This window comes from Scyliorhinus canicula, chromosome 1, assembly GCF_902713615.1.
Source record: "Scyliorhinus canicula chromosome 1, sScyCan1.1, whole genome shotgun sequence".
Taxonomy (NCBI): Eukaryota; Metazoa; Chordata; class Chondrichthyes; order Carcharhiniformes; family Scyliorhinidae; genus Scyliorhinus; species Scyliorhinus canicula.
In genome coordinates this window covers 281,192,256-281,216,314 of record NC_052146.1, presented here as the reverse complement: position 1 = coordinate 281,216,314, position 24,059 = coordinate 281,192,256, and the positions used below count along the sequence as shown (strand labels likewise).

Sequence of the window (24,059 nt, the reverse complement as noted above, 5' to 3'; positions counted from 1 at the left end):
GAGCCTTACTTCTGTTGTGGGCAAAGTCTTGGAAAGGTTTATAAGAGATAGGATTTATAATCATCTATAAAGGAATAATTTGATTAGGGATAATCAACACGGTTTTGTGAAGGGTAGGTCGTGCCTCACAAACCTTATTGAGTTCTTTGAGAAGGTGACCAACCAGGTGGACGAGGGTAAAGCAGTTGATGTGGTGGAGATGGATTTCAGTGAAGCGTTTGATAAGGTTCCCCACGGTAGGCTATTGCAGAAAATACGGAGGCATGGATGCAGGGTGATTTAGCAGTTTGGATCAGAAATTGGCAAGCTGTAAGAAGACAGAGGGTGGTGGTTGATGGGAAATGTTCAGCCTGGAGTTCACTTACTGGTGGTGTACCACAAGGATCTGTTTTGGGGCCACTGCTGTTTGCCATTTTTATAAATGACCTGGAGGAGTGCGTAGAAGGATGGGTGAGTAAATTTGAAGATGACTCTAAAGTTGGTGGAGTTGTGGACAGTGCGGAAGTATGTTGCAGGTTACAGAGGGACATAGATAAGTTGCAGAGCTGGGCTGAGAGGTGGCAAATGGAGTTTAATGCAGAAAAGTGTGATGTGGTTCATTTTGGACGGAGTAACAGGAAGACAGAGTACTGGTCTAATGGTAAGATTCTCGGTAGTGTGGATGAGCAGAGAGATCTCGGTGTCCATGTACATAGATCCCTGAAAGTTGCCACCCAGGTTGATAGAGTTGTTAAAAGGCGAACGGTGTGTTAGCCTTCATTGGTAGAGGGATTAAGTTTCGGAGCCATGAGGTCATGTTGTAGCTGTACAAAACTCTGGTGCGACCGCATTTGGAGTATTGCGTGCATTTCTGGTCGCCGCATCATAGGAAGGATGTGGAAGCATTGGAAAGGGTGCAAAGGAGATTTACCAGGCTGTCGCCTGGTATGGAGGGAAGATCTTATGAGGAAAGGCTGAGGGATTTGAGGCTGTTTTCGTTAGAGAGAAGAAGGTTAAGAGGTGACTTAATTGAGGCATACAAGATGATCAGAGTATTAGATAGGGTGGACATTGAGAGCCTTTTTCCTAGGATGGTGATGGCTAGCACGAGGGGACATAGCTTTAAATTAAGGGGAGATAGATATAGGACAGATGTCAGAAGTAGGTTCTTTACTCAGAGAGTAGTAAGGGCGTGGAATGCCCTGCCTGCAACAGTAGTGGACTCACCAACATGAAGGGCATTTAAATGGTCATTGGATAAACATATGGATGATAAATGAATAGTGTAGATGGGCTTTAGAGTGGTTTCACAGGTCGGCGCAACATTGAAGGCCAAAGGGCCTGTACTGTGCTGTAATGTTCTATGTTCTATGTACTGTGTACAATTTTGTTCTCCTTACTTAAGGGATCTGTGATTGTGTTGAAAGCAGGACAGAGAAGGTTCACTCAACTGATTCCTGGGATGAGGGGCTTATCTTATGAGGAAAGATAGGGCAAGTTTGGGCTGTATCCATTGGAGTTTATAAGAGTGCGAGGTAATCTTATTGAAACGTACAAGGTTTTGAGGGGATTTGACAGGGTGGATGCTGAGTAGATGTGTGGGAGAGACTAGGACTAGAGGACACAGTTTAAGGTGTAACTCAGTTCAGATGGAGATGAGGTGAATTGCTTTTCTCTCAGGGGGTTCGGTTGTGGAATTCTCTTCATTCGAGAGCTGTGGAATGTTTTTATGGTTAGATAGATTCTTGATTGACAAGTGAGGTAGAGAGCATAGAGGCAGATAGCAAAGTAGAGTTTTATTTGCATGTATTTTATTTTAGACATATTCAAAAGTATAAAAACATAAATCAGAAACACTGTCAACACCCCCACAGTTCACAGTTTGTGCAATTTTTCCCCCTTTTCGCCCCTCCCCGCCTGCCCCCATCCTGCCCACCCCCACCCCGCGACAAACAGTTCCTCAAACACTGTCATGAATAGTCCCCACTGTGTCTCAAAGCCCTCCGCAGATCCTCTCAACTTGAACTTGATATCTGCCAGCAGAAGAAAGTCATACAGATCCACCAGCCAGGCCACCAGCCCTGGTGGCGTTACCAAATGCCAATCCAATAATATCCTTCACCGGGCAATTAGACAGCCAAATGCTATGACATCGTCCCCCTTCTCCTCCATCAGCCCCGGCATTTCCGATACCCCAAAGATCTCCACAATTTGGTCTGGCCTGACCTCTACCCCCACAATCTTCGATAGTGTCCCGAATACCACCCCCTAGTATCTCTCCAACTTCTTGCAACCCCAGAACATGTGTGCGCGATTTGTTGGTCCTCGCCCACACTTTTCACACTCGTCTACCACCCCTTGGAAGAACCCAGTCATGCTCGCCCGAGTCATATGCACCCTGTGCACCACCTTAAATTGAATCAAACTCATCCTCACGCACAAGGAAGTCGAATTCACACTACCCATTGCCTCACTCCACACTCTCCATCCTATCCCTTTCCCCAGCTCCTCCTCCCATTTTTTCTTAATCTTTACCACGTTCGCTCCCCCGTATTCCCCCAGTCACCCTAGACAAAAAAGTAGAGTTGAGGCCACAATCAGATCAGCCAAGATCTTATCAAATGATGGAACAGGTTTGAGAGGCCAAATAGCCTTCACATGCTCCTAATTTGTATGTTTGTCTGTCTCCCATATACCTGATGGCAGTTCATAGCTAGCCACAATCAATCATGTTGACTTGGTACCACGAGCCACTGATATATATATGATCATCTGCACAATGATGACCTTGAACATTTTACCTTGGCAGTTAGAATTCAGTTTATCATCTCTGACAGGACTTTTACACATAATAAGAACTGATGCATGGAGCAATAGAGACATATTCAGAGGACGCTAAAGAAGCACCATCACAGGACTCAGAGGCAACCTCCACTATTTCAGTCACACACAAATCGCTGGGGCCTCCAAGGTGAATAGTTGGGTTGTGACCGAGTGAGTCAAAAATCATGAGTGAACAGGAGGAAGCTCTGGAAACAAGGACAGCAGTGGAGAGACCCTGTCGCAGGGCATGGGCGCCTACTGTGGGGCAGCACGGTAGCATAGTGGTTAGCATAGTTGCTTCACAGCTCCAGGGTCCCATGTTCGATTCCCGGCTTGGGTCACTGCCTGTGCAGAATCGGTACGTTCTCCCCGTGTGTGCGTGGGTTTCCTCCGGGTGCCCCAGTTTCCACCCACAGTCCAAAGATGTGCAGGTTAGGTTGATTGGCCATGATAAATTGCCCTTAGTGTCCAAAAGGTTAAATGGGGGTTACTGGTTACAGGGATAGGGTAGTGATGTTGGCTTAAGTAGCGTGCTCTTTGTAAGGGCCAGTGCAGACTCAATGGGCCGAATGGCCTCCTTCTGCACTGTAAATTCTATGAAAAGCGCTGGTCATCTAGACACAGATGCTTCCTCTCAGGAGCCATGCATGAAGAGGACTGTTCTAGAACAGCAGCAGAATACGTGTGATTTTCTGTCTGCATTTCCAGAGGCACTCCACATGATTGGAGAGAGACTGAAATGGTCCGTCTCTAGCATGAGTGTCATAATCACATTGGCTTTTTGCACAGATGTCCACCTCCATGGAGCAAATGGCTACCTTGGAATCAGAAATAGCAGGCCAATGGAAGCTTGTTCTCCTGTTCAAGAGATAGAACCTGGAGACATTTAAGGACTTTGGAAGATTTGTCCTGGCATAGCTGTGGGGGAGAATCACTCGAATGGGCCATGCTACTGGAGATGGTTTGGCTGAGGGAAAGGATTTTCCATGGTCGATGGATGTTATGAGGACAAGTGTGTCCGTCGGAAGTAACTGTCAACTGGTTCCGTGAAGACTGAACCTTTGAGGAAAGTGTGCTGTAATTTAATGAGTTTTTTTGAGACTGATAAAGCACTATTGAGGAATGTCATTTCTGCTGTTTAGATTATTTGTTGCCTACCAAATAATGTTTAATCAATGTTGGTTTTAGTTTGTTTGCTACAGTAAATATCTTAAAACTTGAAATCTTATTGTGCTATTCCTTCAAGTTGGTCCCTGGGAATTACATTTTTTGTAAAGTTATCTGCCTCTGCAGAGATCGTAATTGCGCTGCCACCCCTCCCCCTTCCCACTTAGACAGAGCCACATATGCTGCCTCCTGTCCTGATGGCTAAGTTTGCCCCTGCACAGGTTCAGGTATGACAGTCTTTAGCAGGACTTTCATGGCTCCCAGAGCTCAGGGGGACATTATCCAAAAGCATCTGAGCAGTCAGCAGGGAAACAAGTAACCTGCCTCAAGCCTCGCTAAAGCCCCAGGTGTCGCATGAGTGGTATGAGAAATAAAAAAGACAACCAAGGGTCTGTAGTTACACAATGAAAATCACTCGATTGTTTGAAAGTCTGTTAATGCATCAAAACTATCATCAACATTCACCCACCATCAATTTTCTTTCTACTTTCCATTCATCTTCACTGTTACATCTCGCCTACCCAGTGGCCATCAGTCTCAAAACTAATGGTATGGCAAGAATAGAAGATGAAAGGGTTGTCGACCATGGGAAGATAGGAATGTTGTTTGGGTGCGGGGGAGCGGGTGTGGTGTGGTGGGGATTGCACCTGTGGCTGCACTTCCTCAGGTTAGCTGAATGATGTCGGGATGCGTACTGCCCAGGGATCTCTGACACTTCAGGTGAGTGGCTGCAGGGACCCTCACAAGTCATCCAGCACCGAATCCAAATGCAATATTGCGACGAGGACACTCCATTAAAACAACATACGCAGGCGGACTGAAATTCTATCTGGGTTTCCCACCTCGAGCCCTGATTGCCCCTCAAGTTAATAGCACAATTACCAACATGGATTTTTTTTTTAATGACTTATAACAACAGTTCAGGTTTGATTTGAAGCCAAGGAACTCATTTATATGATGCATTTTAGACAGTAGATTGCTCATAACTTCTGTTTTCCCAAAGGGCCTCATATCACATTTTTCTAACAATGTGGGAGACAACTGTGAATCACAAACTACCCCCATATTTACTCTTACCAGTTCACTACTACTTTCTGAAATAGCACTTGTGTCATGTTCAGCTGAAAGTAGTTTGCAAATGAGCCAAATGAAGTAGAATGTTTTTGCTTCAAGCAACAAGTATTGGTACTGCACAATGAATCACTGAGCACCGAGGGTACTTGTCGGATCATTCTAACAAGTTTTTCTTTATTTTTATTTTACAGGATGTGGGCATCGCTAGTTAGGCCAGCATTTATTGCACTACCTTAGTTGCCCTTCAGAAGGTGGTGGTGAACTGCCGTCTTGAACCGCTGCAGTCCCTGAGGTGTAGATACACCCGCCGTGCTGTTAGGGAGGGAGTTCCAGGATTTTTACCCAGCGACAGTGAAGGAACGGCGATATATTTCCAAGTCAGGGTAGTGAGTCACTTGGAGAGGAACCTCCAAGTGGTGGGGTTCCCAGGTATGTGCTGCCCTTGTCCTTATTCATAGATTATGATAGAATTTACAGTGCAGAAGGAGGCCATTTGGCCCATCGAGTCTGCATCGGCTCTTGGAAAGAGCACCTTACCCAAGGTCAACACCTCCACCCTATCCCCATAACCTAGTAACCCCACCCAACACTAAGGGCAATTTTGGACACTAAGGGCAATTTATCATGGCCAATCCACCTAACCTGCACATCTTTGGACTGTGGGAGGAAACCGGAGCGCCCGGAGGAAACCCGCACACATACGGGGAGGATGTGCAGACTCCGCACAGACAGTGACCCAAGCTGGAATCGAACCTGGGACACTGGAGCTGTGAAGCAATTGTGCTATCCACAATGCCACCGTGCTGCCCCTTTTAGGTGGTAGTGGTCATGGGTCTGGAAGGTGCTGCCTGAGGAACCTTGGTGTGTTACTGCAGTGCATTTTGTAGATGGTACACTGAGCTGTCACTGTTCATTGGTGTTGGAGGGTTTGAATGTTTGTGGAAAGGGGATTAATCAACCGGGGTGCTTTATCCTGGATACTGTCAAGCATCTTGAGAGTTTTTGGAGCTGCACTCATCCAGGCAAATGGACAGTATTCCATCAAACTCCTGACTTGTGCCCTGTTGATGGTGGACAGGCTTTTTGGGGGGAGGGGGGGGGGGGGGGGGGCAGGAGGCAAGTTACTCACCGTAGGTTTCCTGGCCTTTGCCCTGCCCCAGTAGCCACAGTATTAATATAGCTAGTCCAGTTCAGTTTCTGATCAATAGTAACCCCCAGGATGTTGATTGTGGGGGATTCAGTGATGGTGCCATTCAAGGCCATGGCTGTCTTTTCTCAAAGTGCTGTGCCCAGGCAATTATCTGCACTAAGCGCCATAATGCCCCGTACTGTTTTGCAAAAAATATATATCCGGTCCAAATCAGGAAATGTAGCTAGCGCATTGCTCAAGAATGTGACATTTGAATTAAACAAGATTATAAAATGATGAAATGTTACCAGTCTGTTCTCTTCCGCTGAATGATTCCAGCATTTTGTATTTTTGTTCCACTTTGAAAGCTATGTTGTTATAACATTATCAAAATTTTCCTTCATACCACATTTTCTACCTTGTAATTTTTTGGTATTTCCTGATGTGTATTAAAGAAACTGTTTCCATATTTCTCAGAATCTATTTTAATTGTCTGCACGTGGGTACAGGAATTGCTTTGAAATAAAACAATGTTATTCTGTACAGTACAGTGTCTCAAATCCAATTGCCTAAAAACTGAAGTCGCCCAAAGTTTAATTGAATAAAATTAAATTGTTCTTTACCCGAACAATGCAGTGTGGTGTGGTGTCCAAACCAGTTATTGGCTTTGCTGCTTCATGCATTGTTCTAACCCACACTCCAGGCAACCCTTTACCCTCCCCGACCCTGCTTGACCCGAAAATGCCTGACCCAAAATCAGGCAGTCTCCGAAATCCGGCATGGCTTTGTTCCTGATATTGCCGGAGCTGAGGTATTGTACCTGTACTATATAAAGATTTATTTGTTTCACTTTGTTTCTCAGAACAACTTGGATCATTATAACAAGTGACCACTTGGCTGGAAAGTGCATGAGTGTTACGGCAGACAAAGACCTGCTATGTAACCATCTGCCGCCTTACTGTAATACGAATAATGGAAAAGAACAAAAGATCATTCACAGCTCCTTCCAAACCCACGACTGCTACCACTAGAACATAAGGGCAGCAGATGCATGGGGACGCCACCACCTGAAAGTTCATCTCCAAGCCAAACACCATCCTGACTTGGAAATATATCGTTATTCCTTCACTGTCACTGCGTCAAAATCCTGGAACTCCCTCCCTAACAGCACCAAGGGTGTACCTACCCTACATGGGCTGCAGTGGTTCAAGGCAGCTTGCCATCACCTCCTCCAGTGTAATTCGGAATGGGCAATAAATGCTGCCGATGTCCAGGTCCCATGAATGAATTTTTATAAATTAAAGGCAGTTTAGTCCCACAAAGGGGTTTCTTTGAGTTTGAGTGATGCTGTAAGATGGTCGATATTAATTCAAGACCCCTTATGCATCCTTCCTCACATTCCTATTTCCTCGAATTTCAATTTGCCTCTGTGACAAGTGTAGTCTTCTACCCAAACCATGTTTTTTCGTTTTGTCTCTCCATAGGGCTAACTTTGAGGTCGGCGCTTGGCAGCAATTCATATAACAGAATAATCTAGTCCATTTGATAGAACAATATAAAACATGACTGGAGCTTCTCTTTCTTACTGCAGATGACTCAAAAGGGCTGAGGTTTTGTCACTGCGGTGACCTCAGTGGGATTCAAAGGTTGGAGGGTCATCATATACGTTTTTTTAAATGTACCGATTTATGAAGGGCACTGACTTACTTTCTCTCAAAGTCACCAAATCTGCGCAAATGTGCTTTTGTTTTCAGCACCTTCGCACCGGTCGTAGTTAATTTTTGGTGTCCGATTCTCACTCTGATCCCGAGCAATTTGCCTGGTAAAAACTCAGCAAGGTTCTACTGTCATATGAAGGTTTGAACCTTGTCCCTGATTGAACCTGACTTCAAAGACTTCATTGTAGTTACATTTGTTCTTAGCTATCTATCTGGTGGAGGAATGTTTTGAACTATTTTATGTACATACATAAACAACCTTGATTCTGCTGCCTGTGCTTAAAAGATGGGAGCAAAATACCTGTCAGCAAGGCATCTGAATGCGTTTGTCTCCAGGTGTCTGTGCCATCAGGGAAGACTGTTATTGGCAACTTGTTCTGGTTCCTGATGGGTCAGTGATGAAAGATGTCCTAGAGACAACTGGAATGTTCCATCATCTCAGCTGGAGAGTGAGGCTCACACCAATTGAATGCTTTGTCTGGACAATTTTACAACATTTTCTCACACTTTTTCCAGGCAACAGAATGTGAACATGTACGTACGCCAACAATGACCAAGATCCAATCATAGCAATTCCCATATGGAAAAGGCATTGGAGGGAATGCAGAAGGAATTTACAAGGATGATACAGGAGCTGAGTGTTTGCAACTGTCAAGAAAGACTGACCCAGCTTAGGCTCTTTTCTCGCGAAAAGGAAAGGTGAGGGATGGCCCGAAAAAGATGCAGGAACATTATGAACTGATTTTGCAGACACCGAGGAAAGGTTTTCATTTGTGAGGGGATCCAAATCTAGGGGTCCTAAATATCAGAGAGGCACTAATAAATCCATTGAGGAATTCAAGAGAAACCTCTTTACCCAGATAGTGGTTGCGGGAAGTATTATTATTAGAATTAGAATGGCACTTTGGGTTTGGACCGAGGTTTGTGGTGAGGGTCCGGTTGCTGTACGCATTCATCTGGCAAGTGTGCAAATGAATGAGATGAACTCAGGGTATTTTGGGCTGCCACAGGGGTACGAGGCAGGGACTTCGCTGCTGTCCGCGTTGACGATTGAGCCCTTGGCAATGGCACTTGGGCCTTGGTTGAGTGGCGGGGGATTGAGAGGGGGGCAGGGAGCACAGCATGTCGCTGCAGGCCAATGACCTGCTGCTAGTCATGACAGACCAGTTAGAAAGCATCGGCAGAATTATGGGCTTACTGGAGAGGTTTGGGGCCTTCTCAGGCTATAAATGGAATGTTGGGAAAAGGGAGATGTTCCCAATGAATGCTTTGGGGTGGGGGGGCGGGAGGGGGGGGGGCAAACCTGTGGGGCCTGTGATTTAAGATGGTGAGGGAGAGTTTCTGATATCCGGGGATGAGGTAACCCATGAGTCGGCCATGATGCACAGGTAGAACCTGACGGGATTGGTGGAGGAGGTTAAGGGGGACCTTAAATGGTGGGACTCTCTGCAGCTGATATTGGCAAGGAGGATACAGGTGGTAAAGGTGAAGATACTGCAAAGATTCCGGTTTGTGTTTCAGTCCCTCACGATTTTCCTCCCCAAGGCCTTTTTACAGAATGTAGATAATAATTAATTAATAATCTTTATTGTCACAAGTAGGCTTACATTAACACTGCAATGAAGTTACTGTGAAAAGCCCCTAGACGCCACATGTTAGGCGCCTGTTCGGATACACAGAAGGAGAATTCAGAATGTCCAAATTACCTAATTACACGTCTTTCGGGACTTGTGGGAGGAAGCCGGAGCACCCGGAGGAAGCCCACGCAGACACGGGGAGAACATGCAGACTTTGCATAGACAGTGACCCAAGCCGGGAATCAAACCTGGGACCCTGGGGCTGTGAAGCCATATGCTACCATGCTTCCGCTTGCGCTAATCCCTGTGTGGGTAGGGAGGGCTCCGTTGTAAAGTGGGGAAGGGGGGCTGGCGCTCCCGAAATTGTTGCATTATTTTTGGGCAGCGAATGTGGAAAGAGTGAGACGATGGAAGGGACAGATTGGATCAGGTTTGAGGAGGAGTCTTACGAGGGTACAAGTCAGAGGGCGCTGGTGACGGCCCTGTTGTCATTCACCCCGAGGAAGTACACGAGCTGCCCGGTGGTGGATTTGTCCATGAAAGTTTGGAAACAGCTGAGAAGGCAGTTTAAACTGGGTCACATTCGGTAATGAGTCCAGTGTGTGTGAATCATAGGTGTGTGTCAGGGGGTGTGTGGAAGGGATGTACAGAATAATAATAATAATCACTTATTGTCACAAGTAAGCTTCAATAAAGCTACTGTGAAAAACCCCTAGTCGCCACATTCCGGCGCCTGTGCGGGGGTGGGGTGGGGTGGGGGGGGGGGGGGGGGGGGGCTACTGCGGGAATTGAACCCACGCTGCTGGCCTTATTCTGCATTACAAGTCAGCTGTTTAGCCCATGGTGCTAAACCAGCCCTGGAGATGGAGAAAGGTGGAAGGAGGGAAGGGCTACTGCGGGTCAGGGATATGTTTGTGGAGGGCGTGTTTGTTGGGATTGAGCCAGTGTGGGAGAAGTTCAAGCTACCACTGGGGAGTGAGTTCAGAATACTGGCAGGAGCGGGACTTTGCGCACAAGGTGCTACCTTCATTCCCTCAGCTACCGGAATATACTCGATTGGAGAAAATGTTGCTCCTGGATGAAGGGGAGATGGTAGGATTAGGGACATATATGGGCGGTTGGGAGAGCAGGGCACAACCTTAGTGAAAAGGATCAAACAGAAATGGGAGGAGGGGTTGGGGAGGGAGATAGGATGGGGGCTTTGGAGCGATGAAATGCGCCGAGTGAACTCAATCTCCTCCTTAGCAAGGCTGAGTCTTATACAATTTAAGATGGCGCACAGGGTCCGCATAAGTCGGGCCGGGTTGATTGGGTTTTTCCCGGAGGTAGTCGACGGGTGCGAGGGGTGCGTTAGGAGGGCTGGCAAACCATGCCCATATGTTCTGGGTGCGTGAGGAGTTGGAGAACATTTGGGAGGCGGTGTTTAGGAGCCTATCGGGGATTGTAGAGTTTGATATGAAGCCGAACACCATGGTGACGATCTTTTAGGTGTCGGAGGTGCTGGAGCTGCTGGAGCGGAAGGGGGCCAATGTCGTGGTCTTCACCTCTCTGATTGCCTGACGACGGGTACTTTTGAATTGGACGCTGACCATGCCGCCAGGGGTTGCGGTGTGGTTAGGACGCTTGTACGAGTTTCTCGGTTGGAGAAAATCACATTTGCCCTAAGGGGGTGGGAGGAGGGCTTTGAGGTACAGTGGAGGCCGTTCGTGACTTTATTTGAGGATCTGTTCATCGGGGGGAGGGGGCTGTGAGTAAATGGGGAAAATGTACAAACTGTATAGTCTGTGAATGTTAAAGTTGTGTTACTATGTTGAACATGTTTGGAATAAAAATCCTTTTAAAAAAAGAATTAGAATGGCATTAGATGCTGCCTCACGGCGCCAAGGTCCCAGGTTCGATCCCGGTTCTGGGTCACTGACCGTGTGGAGTTTGCACATTCTCCCCGTGTTTGCGTGGGTTTCACCCCCACACCCAAAGATGTGCAGGGTAGGTGGATTGGCCACACTAAGTTGCCCATAAATGGGAAAAAAATTAATTGGGTACTCTAAATTTATTTTTAAAAAGAGTGGCCGAGATAAATTGCTCTTTCAGAGAACCAGTACAAACACAACGGGCTGAATGGTCTCCTTCTAGGCTGGGACATAGAAAGATAGAAACTTTGAGCCTGCTCCATCATTCATTAAGATCATGACTGCTCATCCAATTCAGTAACCTGATACTGCTTCCCCCCCCATATCCTTTGCACTCTTTAATGCCAAGTGCTCTATCTAGCTTCTCCTTGAAATCATACAGGACGGAATTCTCCGTTTGAGAGGGCTGACATTATGAGGAATGGCGGGAGTTCCACGATCTCAACGGGGGTGCGAATGTCGGAGTCATTCAGGATCTATACCACCCGCCATGGCCAGGTGCCCTGCACACACAGGCCACCAGCTGCGGACCCCCTGTGCTGCCAGCTTCCATGTGTGTCACACTGTGCATTATCTGTCCCCACAGAAGAAAGCGGGAGAGGACCAGAGGGAGAACACAGGAACTGTGGCCCCTCACAGTCGCGGAGCAGAGGGTGATGGATCTGGTCGAGGGGTGGGAGTGGACAATCGCAGAGGCGGAGGTGGCATTGGACAACAAAGTGAGCCCCCAAGGTGTTGCGATATCCCTGTGGCACATGAGTCGTTCCCCCTCCCCACCCCCCCAACCATGCCTATGCATGATCGCATCATGCATCCTATCCTGTGTCTTGCTGGGTCACATCCAACAAGGCAGGACCATTGGGGTTCTCCCCCCCCCCCCCCCCCCCCCCCCCGCCCCTGCCGCAACCCCGCAAAACCCCAGCGCCCAGAGCACATGTCCGGGGATGACACCGACATCTCGTCATTGCTGTCATCGGCACCCTCCACCATCCCAGAGACATTCACCAAGTTTGCGCACATTAGTGAAGAGGCTACCCGGGCACTATCTGGTGTGCACTGCACACATGCTGCGGTACATCAGGTGGAGGTAGGAACCACCGATGGGGCGGACGGTTGAGAGCGACTGCTGGAGGTGCGATAGCCGGAGCCATTCAGGACGTACTAATGGGCCAGCACTTGAGCCACATGGATCTAGTGAATTTCCAATGCATGGTGGCATGTGATTCACTGGGGTCGGGAATGGCACTCGAGAGCCTGACATGCCGCAGCTGCATATAAGCACTCCACTCCCCACACACCCGCATTCCAGCCAATAAGATGCCACCCCTTGAGAACGGCCCCTTGATTTGCGCACGCAGAGTTTGAGATATTGCTGGATGCCTTGGGGGAGAGGCAGGAAAGCCTGTTGCCCAGGGTGAGAAGGCTCCTCAGGCACTATTTGTTGCGCATGACATACATTCTGCCGTACATCAGGTGGAGGTGGGAACCCCTGAGGGGCAGATGTTCGGAGGGCGGCCTGGCCCCATGGACTAGCTGCTGTGAAGACCTTTTTGGTGTTCTCCCAGACCCGCACCGGGCGCAACGTGATCGCTGAATTATGCCCATTATATTCAGGGGGTTCTCACAGTAGCTCCATTGCAGTGCTAATGTAAGCCTACTTGTGACGCCAATGAAGTTCCTCAACTAAATCATTAATATATATTGTGAATATCTGGGGTCCAAGCACGGATCCCTGCGGAATGTCTATACTAGTTACTGCCTGCCATTTGTCAAAAGATATGTTGATTCCTTTTCTTTGTTTCCTGTCTGCTGACAAGTAATAATAATATCCATCTATTTCAATACACTACATCCAATCCCATACGTTTTAATGTCCTATGCTAATCTCTTATGTGGGACTTTGTCAAAATTCTTCTAAAAGGGGCAGCACGGTAGCATGGTGGTTAGCATAAATGCTTCACAGGTCCAGGGTCCCAGGTTCGATTCCCGGCTGGGTCACTGTCTGTGCGGAGTCTGCACGTCCTCCCCGTGTGTGCGTGGGTTTCCCCCGGGTGCTCCGGTTTCCTCCCACAGTCCAAAGATGTGCGGGTTAGGTGGATTGGCCATGCTAAATTGCCCGTACTGTCCTAAAAGGTAAGGTTAAGTGGGGGGGGGGGGGGGTTGTTGGGTTACGGGTATAGGGTGGATATGTGGGTTTGAGTAGGGTGATCATTGTTCGGCACAACGTCGAGGGCCGAAGGGCCTGTTCTGTGCTGTACTGTTCTATGTTCTGTGTTCTAAGTCCAAATAAAACACATAAAACACATGGCTTCCCCTTGACAACTCTACTAGTCACAAAAATCAAAGAATTACACTGGATTTGTAAGACATGATTTCCCTTTCGTAAATCCATGCTGACTCTGTCCAATCCTGTGACTGTTTTCCAAATGCTCTGCAAGTAAATCTTTTATAATGGATGCCAGCATTTTCCCCACTCCCAATACTCTAATACCACTTTCCAACACTTAGCCCATAGCCTTGTATGCCTTGGCATCACAAGTGCACATTTAAATACTAAATACTCTGGGATGTTAATTATCAGGCCCTGGAGATTTATTGGCCTTCAATCCCATCAATTTTCACACCACCATTTCCCTACTAATACATCCCATACTAATATTTTTACTTACTTTATTCCCCCCAACAGTATGCAAAGTGGTATATCTGTTTTTCAGAGGAATGGCCACAGGAGATTCCTGCATTACCTTCCTAGTCCTCTTGCTCTGCTTGGTGGTCACCCATTTCTTTCCTTCCTGCAGTGTGACCACTTTTTTAAATGTGCTATCCATCATACTCTCTACCTCACGATGCTCCACAGTTACCCCAGCCGCTCATAAAGCTCGGAAACCCAGGCATCCTGGAACGTCAGCTGGAGAAATCCTGCACACATGTCGATCCGGGCACTGGGAATGTTTCCTGCTTCCCACATAGAGCAGGAGGAGCATGCCATGGCTTTGCGCTCTCCTGCCATGACCTATCCCTTTAAAATAAACCTTTTGGAAGATTTCTAAAAATCAAATAATATTAATTGCTCTTCTTCCCTAGTCCTTGTTACTACAGAATATAGCACTTACAAACTATAGACCACAAAATATAGGCCTTATAAACGATAAGCGATAAAAGTAGTGAACACTTATCCAACCATACTCACCCAATCAGCTGTCTCCACTTGTGCGCATCACTTTTGAATCCTGACCTCACTTCAGGAGTTCCAAACTCCACACTAGCACTTGGCTCTCAGTCTCACTCTTAGCTGCACACTTTTATCCTCCCAGCTCCACTCTCAGTCTCAATCTTTCTCACGTTGTTTCATCTCCCTGGCTCCACTTTCAGTCTTGCTCTTTCTTGCATTATTTTACCTCCCCGGCTCCGCTCCCAGTCTCACTCTTTCTCGTGCCCTTTTATCTCCTGGCTCCGTTCCCAGTCTCGCTCTTTCTCGCACTCTTTCATCCTACCAGCTCGTCTCCCAGGCTCACTCTTTCTCAAGCTCTTCTCTCCCCGATTCCACTTTCCTAACAATTCTGTGATTGTGATCCTGCCAAAGACGAACTTGCTACCACAAGGAATATTGAGGTGACTAGCTGAGATGGAATTAAGGGGAAGTTAGCTAAGTACATGAGGGAGAAAGGAATAGACGCAAATGCAAACATGAAGCATAAACACCAGTACAGACCAGTTGGATCAAATAATCAATCTCTCGTAAAATATTAGGCAGGAAAATTTGTTACGAACTTGTGAAGTGTTTAACTGCCAATGGCATAAAGCATTATTTTCCATCCCTGATTACTTACTTTACTATTGAAATGGTGAATCAATTCCAAAGGTTTCAGTGGTAATAGAGTTGATCTCTGCAAGAGGATTTTGATCTCTGGATTGGGACTCTGACATTGGAGTCAAATGCAGGTCCCGACTGTGCAATGGGTCAGCAGCAGTCACCCAACATGGAGTTTGACTAGATTGGCCAATTAGCGACCAGACGGTGCGCTCAATCAAGAACAACGGTGTGCTCTGGAGGCCAGCAGGCCAATAGGAGGTCATCCAGCCCAGAAGGAGCTGCAGCCAGCCTCCATCTTGAGGTGCCCTTTCAGCAACTTTCAAAGATTTTAAATAACAAAATGGCCACAGCAGCCACACGATCATTTTTGGAGCCCGTCCACAGGGTGGCCAGTGGCTACAGCTGGGGTTAGATGGGTGGCGATGTGGGGTGTGGTGGGCTCAAAGTCTTCCTGAAGTGCTAGACCCTTGTCCTGTCACTGTGAAGCTGCTGTGCTCCAGGCGGTCCAGGTGAAACGCAGGGTCAATCTCCGATCATTCTAGTCAATCTCTGATCATTGACGTTATTGGCCTCTTAATTAGCTTAACAGGTTCACCTCTGCTGGTGGGTGGGCAGCTATTCCGTCCCGACCCAGCCTCTGGGAAAGTGAATCGGGGATAGGGAGAGGGGAGGGATAGTGCCGGTAAACAGACACACCAGTCGACAGACTGCAATTACGTGTCTGTCCCCCTCCGTTCCCGACCCAATATCAGGGCAGAAATCCTGCCTGAGGGTGAGTTAGAATCATAGAATCACTAAAGTGCAGAAGGAGGCCATTGATCCCATCGAGTCTGCACTGAACGTCTGAAAGAGCACCCCACCCAGGCCCATGGCCCCATCCCATCCCTGCAGCCCAGTAAGCCCACCAACACTAAGGGGAAATTTAGCATGGCAAGCCACCTAACCTGCACATCTTTGGACTGTGGGAGGAAACCGGAGCACCGGAGGGAACACACGCAGACACGGGGAAAAAGTGCAAACTCCACACAGTCACCCGAGGCCGGAATCGAACGCGGGTCTCTGGTGCTGTGAGGCAGCAGTGCTAACCATTGTGCCACCGTGCCACCCTAGGGAGCTCTGGTGTTCAGGAAAACATTCCTCCTTGAAGCAACACCACCAAAAGCCGGGTTGGATGATTATTCATTTCATTGCTGTTCATGTGTTACATTTTTCTCCATGACAATAGCCATTTCACTTCATAGTGGTTTACTGCACATTCAATAATTTTTGTCAGCCATATAAATAAATTTTCCTTTCTCAAGTTTAAATAGAGCCCCATACATATGGTAGGAATAGTATCATTCGATGATGTATTGAATGTAGCTTGTGCATAAATTATACTGCCCTCATAGAAAATGCAGACTGATCCAAATGATATGCAGTATGGGTTCTAAATTCATTAATATCTTTATCCCACAAAATATTGCAGTTGAAAACAATTCCTCAAGAGCTGAAGCGCAGCAATTGCTTGAAGAGCACTCTGTTTATCCAAAAGATCCCATTGTAAATGATTACTGAAACACGTTTTTGTCAAAGTGGATGTGCTAAAAGGAACATGTGGAGGTTTCCTGATCTCTTTGTTTTGGTGGGATTCGCATCAATAAAAATGGGTGGCTTCATTGGGCCGAGCTGTCTAATTCTCCTTGCTGCTCTCCGTATAAACAATGGTTATCAAAGAAGTTACGTTATGTATGGTACTTAAACAACCTGTTACTAGGGCAACACATGTTAAGAATGGAACACTTACCATAATCCACTTCATTAGATCTCTGTGGCAGCTAATTAAGTTAAGAGGTTTCTAATAATAATGCTGTATACTTTCATTTGTAAAACGCCTTATCAGTTTGAAGAGCACTTCAGACGGTGAATTATTTTCTGAAGGGCAGAAATTGTCATTATGTGGGTGGGTAAACATGACAGCAATTCAGCATCGGATCGTCCCAGAAAAAGCCATGACATGGCTGCCCAATTAAACTTACTTCTTTATAACTTATTGATGAGGGAGGAAACAGGTAACACCTATAATGCTCTCTTGTCCTGTTTTGCTCTGGCAATGGTGAATGTACACAGTAAGAAGTCTTACAACACCAGGTTAAACTCCAACAGGTTTGTTTCAAACACGAGCTTTCGGAGAGCAGCTCCTTCTTCAGGTGACTGGAGAGGTATGATCCAGAGGCATTTATCTAGACAAAGTCAGCGATGCCGGACAATGCTTGGAATGCGAGAATTTGCAGGTAATCAAATCATTACAGATCCAGAGAGAGGGATAATCACAGGTTAAAGAGGTGGGAATTGTCTCAAGCCAGAACAGCTGGAGAAATGTTCCCTTCCAGTCGGGGAACACTTCAGCAGTCAAGGGCATTCAGCCTCGGATCTCCGGGTAACCGTTCTTCAAGGCTGTCTTCAGGACACTCGACAACGTAGAATTGCAGAGCAAAATCTTATAGCTAAGTTCTGCACGCATGAGTGCGGCCTCAACCGGGATCTTGGATTCATGTTGCATTACATCCACCCACCACCATCTGGCCTGGACTTGCAAAATCCTACCAACTGTTCTAGCTTGAGACAATTCACACCTCTTTAACCTGTGATTATCCCTCTCTCTGGATCTGTAATGATTTGATTACCTGCAAATTCTCGCATTCCAAGAATTGTCCGGCATCGTTGACTTTGTCTATATAAATGTTTCTGGAACATACCTCTCCAGTCACCTGAAGAAGGAGCAGCGCTCCGAAATCTCGTGTTTGAAACAAACCTGTTGGACTTTAACCTGGTGTTGTAAGACTTCTTACTGTGCTCATCCCAGTCCAACGCCGGCATCTCCACATAATGGTGAATGTGATACATGTATTCATCTTGCTGTAGACGGTCTTGGTCAGCTCGCTGATAGAATGGTGCGTGATGTTACAGACATCAAGTGAGACTGTCTGGTCTCCCCGCCATCGGCAAGTGGCGGGATCTTCTGGTCCCACTATTGCCGGAAACCTGCAGTGGGGTGCGCCATCAGCGGGACCGGAAGATTCCATCGGCGTGAACAGCCGGAAGATCTCACCCATCATCTGCAATGACCCCACGGTGTATAAGTTAAAGGCCACGATGACCTTGACAGTCACCGACAGTACTGTTTGGGGTTCCAGTTGTGGCTATAGCTCAGCTAAATTTTATTTCATTATATTGCATTGTTTAGAGGTACTTAAAAAATCCACCATCATATTATTTTAGCTACTACTTGATTTTACGATTTAAAAAAAAATTTAACAGATTATGCATGGAGTTACCAGTTTGAATCTCAGTAATTGTACCTTGGTCTTCAATGTTCAGATTCTTCAACAGCCACTGGACGATGTCTGTACCTGCAAGGTGACCAGAAAGATAGTCTGAATTAGTATAAACCCGAACAGGTGCTGGAATGTGGCGACTAGGGGCTTTTCACAGTAACTTCATTTGAAGCCTACTTGTGAAAGTAAGTGATTTTCATTTTTCATTTCAAATTGGTTTAATAATATTAGTAGACCTGGAATGCCTTTGCTCAGATTGAAGTTACTGGATATGCAGCCTTCCACTGTCAGAAGTGCTATACTATATAACACGCACTATTAACTCACTATTAACACACAGAGAACAAAGAACAAAGAAAAGTACAGCACAGGAACAGGCCCTTCGGCCATCCAAGCCTGTGCCGACCATGCTGCCCGACTAAACTAAAATCTTCTACACTTCCTGGGTCTGTATCCCTCTATTCCCATCCTATTCATGTATTTGTCAAGATGCCCCTTAAACGTCACTATCGTCCCTGCTTCCAGCACCTCCTCCAGCAGCGAGTTCCAGGCACCCACTACCCTCTGTGTAAAAAACCTGCCTCGTATATCTACTCCAAATTTTGCCCGTCGCACCTTAAACCTATGCCCCCGAGTAATTGACCCCTCGACCCTGGGGAAAAGCCTCTGACTATCCACTCTGTCTAAGCCCCTCATAATTTTGTTGACTCTATCATGGCGCCCCTCAACCTCCGTCGTTCCAGTGAGAACAAACCGAGTTTATTCAACCGCTCCTCATAGCTAATGCCCTCCAGACCAGGTAACATCCTGGTAAATCTCTTCTGAACCCTCGCTAAATCCTCAACATCGTTCTGGTAGTGTGGCGACCAGAATTGAACACTATACTCCAAGTGTGGTCTAACTAAGGTTCTATAAAGCTGCAACATAACTTGCCAATTCTTATACTCAATGCCCCGGCCAATGAAGGCAAGCATGCCGTAAGCCTTATTGACTGCCTTCTCCACCTGTGTTGCCCCTTTCAGTAACCTGTGCACCTGTACACCTCGATCTCTCTGACTTTCAGTACTCTTGAGGGTTCTACCATTCACTGTATATTCCCTATCTGCATTAGACCTTCCAAAATGCATTACCTCACATTTGTCCAGATTAAACTTCATCTGCCATCTCTCCGCCCAAGTCTCCAAACGATCTAAATCCTGCTGTATCCTCTGACAGTCCTCATCGCTATCCGCAATTCCACCAAACTTTGTGTCGTCTGCAAACTTACTAATTAGGGGCGGGATTCTCCCCTACCCGGCGTGACGGAGGGTCCCGGCGTAGGGGAGTGGCGCCAACCACTCAGGGGTCGGGCCTCCCCAAAGGTGGGGAATTCTCACCACCTTTGGGGGCCAGCCCCGCGCCGGAGCGGTTGGCACCAGAAGACTGGCGCAAAAAACCTGCGCCCCCGGCAGCGGGGCTGGCCGACAGGCTTTCGCCGGTCGGCGCATGCGCGATGTGGGGTTCTCTTCCGCTTCCGCCATGGCGAAGGCCGTGGCGGCCGCGGAGGAGAAATAGTGCACCCAGGGCACTGGCCCGGAGTCTGAGCGGGGTCCCTGATCGCGGGCCTGGCCACCGTGGGGGCACCCCCCGGGGTTCGATCGCCCCCCATCCCCCCTAGGGCCCGCTCGCGCCGCTGATCCCGCTGCTCCAGAGGTGGTTCAAACCTCGGCAGCGGGAGAGGCCTCCCAGCGGCGGGACTTCGGCCCATCCGGGCCGGAGGATCACCGCAGGGGCCTCTCCGATCGGAGTGGCGAGATTCCTGCCGCCGCCACTTCCCGGGTGGTGGGGAATCTCTGCCATGGCGGGGGCGGGATTTTCGGTGGCCCCAGGCGATTCTCCGACCAGTTTGCCCCAGACCAGTTACATTTTCCTCCAAATCATTTATATATACTGCGAACAGCAAAGGTCCCAGCACTGCCCCCTGCGGAACACCACTAGTCATAGCGCTCCAATTAGAAAACCACCCTTCCATTGCTACCCTCTGCCTTCTATGACCTCGCCAGTTCTGTATCCACCTTGCCAGCTCACACCTGATCCCGTGTGACTTCATCTTTTGTACCAGTCTGCCATGAGGGACCTTGTCAAGGGCCTTACTGAAGTCCATATCGACAATACCAATGCCCCACCTGCATCAATCATCTTTGTGACCTCTTCAAAAAACTCTATCAAGTTAGTGAGACATGACCTCCCCTTCACAAAACCTTGCTGCCTCTCACTAATATATCCATTTGCTTCCAAACGGGAGTAGATCCTGTCTCGAAGAATTCTCTCCAGTAATTTCCCTGCCACTGACGTTAGGCTCAGCGGCCTGTAGTTCCCTGGATTATCCTTGCTACCCTTCTTAAACAGAGGAACAACATTGATCATTCTCCAGTTCTCCGGGACATCACCTGAAGACAGTGAGGATCCAAAGGTTTTTGTCAAGGCCTCAGCAATTTCCTCTCTAGCCTCCTTCAGTATTCTGGGGTGGATCCCATCAGGCCCTGGGGACTTATCTACCTTAATATTTTTCAAGACACCCAACACCTCGTCTTTTTCGATCTCAATGTGACCCAGGCTATCTACACACCCTTCTCCAGACTCAACATCCACCAATTCCTTCTCTTTGGTGAATACTGATGCAAAGTATTCATTTAGTACCTCTCCCATTTCCTCTGGCTCCACACACAGATTCCCTTGCCTATCCTTCAGTGGGCCAACCCTTTCCCTGGCTACCCTCTTGCTTTTTATGTACGTGTTAAAAGCCTTGGGATTTTCCTTAAGTCTATTTGCCAATGACTTTTCTTGATACCTTCTAGCCCTCCTGACTCCTTGCTACTTTCCTTATATTCCACACAGGCTTCGTCTGTTCCCAGCCTTCTAGCCCTGACAAATGCCTCCTTTTTCTTTTTGACGAGGCCTACAATATCTCTCGTTAGCCAAGGTTCCTGAAATTTGCCGTATTTATTCTTCTTCCGCACAGGAACATGCCGGTCCTGAATTCCTTTCAACTGACAATTATGTCAGTTGCCGGGCAGGGCAATTATGATGCCATTAGACATGACTTAGGATGTGTAGGTTGGAGAAGTAGGCTGCAAGGGTTGGGCACACTGGATATGTGGAGCTTGTTCAAGGAACAGCTATTGCGTGTTCTTGATAAGTATGTACCAGTCAGGCAGGGAGGAAGGGGTCGAGCGAGGGAACCGTGGTTTACCAAAGAAGTGGAATCTCTTGTTAAGAGGAAGAAGGAGGCCTATGTGAAGATGAGGTGTAAAGTTTCAGTTGGGGCGCTTGATAGTTACAAGGAAGCGAGGAAGGATCTAAAGAGAGAGCTAAGACGAGCAAGGAGGGGACATGAGAAGTCTTTGGCAGGTAGGATCAAGGAAAACCCAAAAGCTTTCTATAGGTATGTCAGGAATAAAAGAATGACTAGGGTAAGAGTAGGGCCAGTCAAGGACAGTGGTGGGAAGTTGTGTGTGGAGTCTGAGGAGATAAGCGAGATACTAAATGAATACTTTTCATCAGTATTCACTCAGGAAAAAGATAATGTTGTGGAGGAGAATGCTGAGACCCAGGCTATTAGAATAGATGGCATTGAGGTGCGTAGGGAAGAAGTATTGGCAATTTTGGACAAGGTGAAAATAGATAAGTCCCCGGGGCCTGATGGGATTTATCCTAGGATTCTCTGGGAAGCCAGGGAAGAGTTTGCTGAGCCTTTGACTTTGATTTTTAGGTCATCATTGGCTACAGGAATAGTGCCAGAGGACTGGAGGGTAGCAAATGTGGTCCCTTTGTTCAAGAAGGGGAGTAGAGATAACCCCGGTAACTATAGGCCGGTGAGCCTCACGTCTGTTGTGGGTAAAGTCTTGGAGAGGATTATAAGAGATATGATTTATAATCATCTAGATAGGAATAATATGATTAGGGATAGTCAGCATGGTTTTGTGAAGGGTAGGTCATGCCTCACAAACCTTATCGAGTTCTTTGAGAAGGTGACTGAACAGGTAGACGAGGGTAGAGCAGTTGATGTGGTGTATATGGAGTTCAGTAAAGCGTTTGATAAGGTTCCCCACGGTCGGCTATTGCAGAAAATACGGAGGCTGGGGATTGAGGGTGATTTAGAGATGTGGATCAGAAATTGGCTAGTTGAAAGAAGACAGAGGGTGGTGGTTGATGGCAAATGTTCAGAATGGAGTTCAGTTACGAGTGGCATACCACAAGGATCTGTTCTGGGGCCGTTGCTGTTTGTCATTTTTATAATGACCTAGAGGAGAGCACAGAAGTTTGGGTGAGTAAATTTGCAGACAACACTAAAGTCGGTGGAGTTGTAGACAGTGTAGAAGGATGTTGCAGGTTACAGAGGGACATAGATAAGCTGCAGAGCTGGGCTGAGAGGTGGCAAATGGAGTTTAATGTCGAGAAGTGTGAGGTGATTCACTTTGGAAAGAAAAACAGGAATGCGGAATATTTGGCTAATGGTAAAATTCTTGGCAGTGTGGATGAGCAGAGGGATCTCGGTGTCCATGTACATAGATCCCTGAAAGTTGCCACCCAGGTTGATAGGGTTGTGAAGAAGGCCTATGGTGTGTTGGCCTTTATTGGTAGAGGGATTGAGTTCCGGAGCCATGAGGTCATGTTGCAGCTGTACAAAACTCTGGTACGGCCGCATTTGGAGTATTGCGTACAGTTCTGGTCGCCTCATTATAGGAAGGACGTGGAAGCTTTGGAACGGGTGCAGAGGAGATTTACCAGGATGTTGCCTGGTATAGAGGGAAAATCTTATGAGGAAAGGCTGATGGACTTGAGGTTGTTTTCACTAGAGAGAAGAAGGTTAAGAGGTGACTTAATAGAGGCATACAAAATGATCAGAGGGTTAGATAGGGTTGGCAGTGAGAGCCTTCTCTAGTACAAGGGGACATAGCCTTAAATTGAGGGGTAATAGATATAGGACGGAGGTCAGAGGTGGGTTTTTTACGCAAAGAGTGGTGAGGCCGTGGAATGCCCTACCTGCAACAGTAGTGAACTCGCCAACATTGAGGGCATTTAAAAGTTTATTGGATAAGCATATGGATGACAATGGCATAGTGTAGGTTAGGTGGCCTTTAGTTTTTGACTACCCATGTCGGTGCAACATCGAGGGCCGAAGGGCCTGTACTGCGCTGTATCGTTCTATGTTCTATGACACTTGAAAGCCTCCCACATGTCAGATGTTGATTTACCCTCAAACATCCGCCCCAATCTAGGTTCTTCAGTTCCAGCCTAATATTGTTATAATTAGCTATAATTAGCCTTCCCCCAATTTAGCACATTCACCCGAGGACCACTCTTATCCTTGTCCACTTTTTTTTTAAAAATAATTTTTATTGAAAATTTTTGAATATATACAATAACGCACCATAGTAAAATACCAAAAATAACAATAATATTAACAATCATAAACATTCGCCCCACCCCTATGCACAACACAGCATTTTAACAACAACACAAATTAACACAATATAAAGTTACAGAATAGAAGCTACAATAAGGAACC

General features: G+C 47.1%; 1 protein-coding gene across 8 annotated transcripts in view; it reads right to left on the bottom strand.

Annotated features, from left to right (window-relative positions):
* The window catches only part of LOC119974827 (regulator of G-protein signaling 7), a 585,527-nt gene that overhangs the window by 240,066 nt on the left and 321,402 nt on the right, over nt 1-24,059 (bottom strand). For 6 of the 8 annotated variants that reach the window (XM_038814129.1, XM_038814137.1, XM_038814144.1 and 3 more), the window contains exon 4: nt 18,509-18,583. In XM_038814129.1, the coding sequence (XP_038670057.1) occupies nt 18,509-18,583 (75 nt within the window). The remainder of the gene's footprint in view (nt 1-18,508; nt 18,584-24,059) is intronic. The other 2 variants (XM_038814120.1, XM_038814160.1) reach the window with 1 other exon arrangement.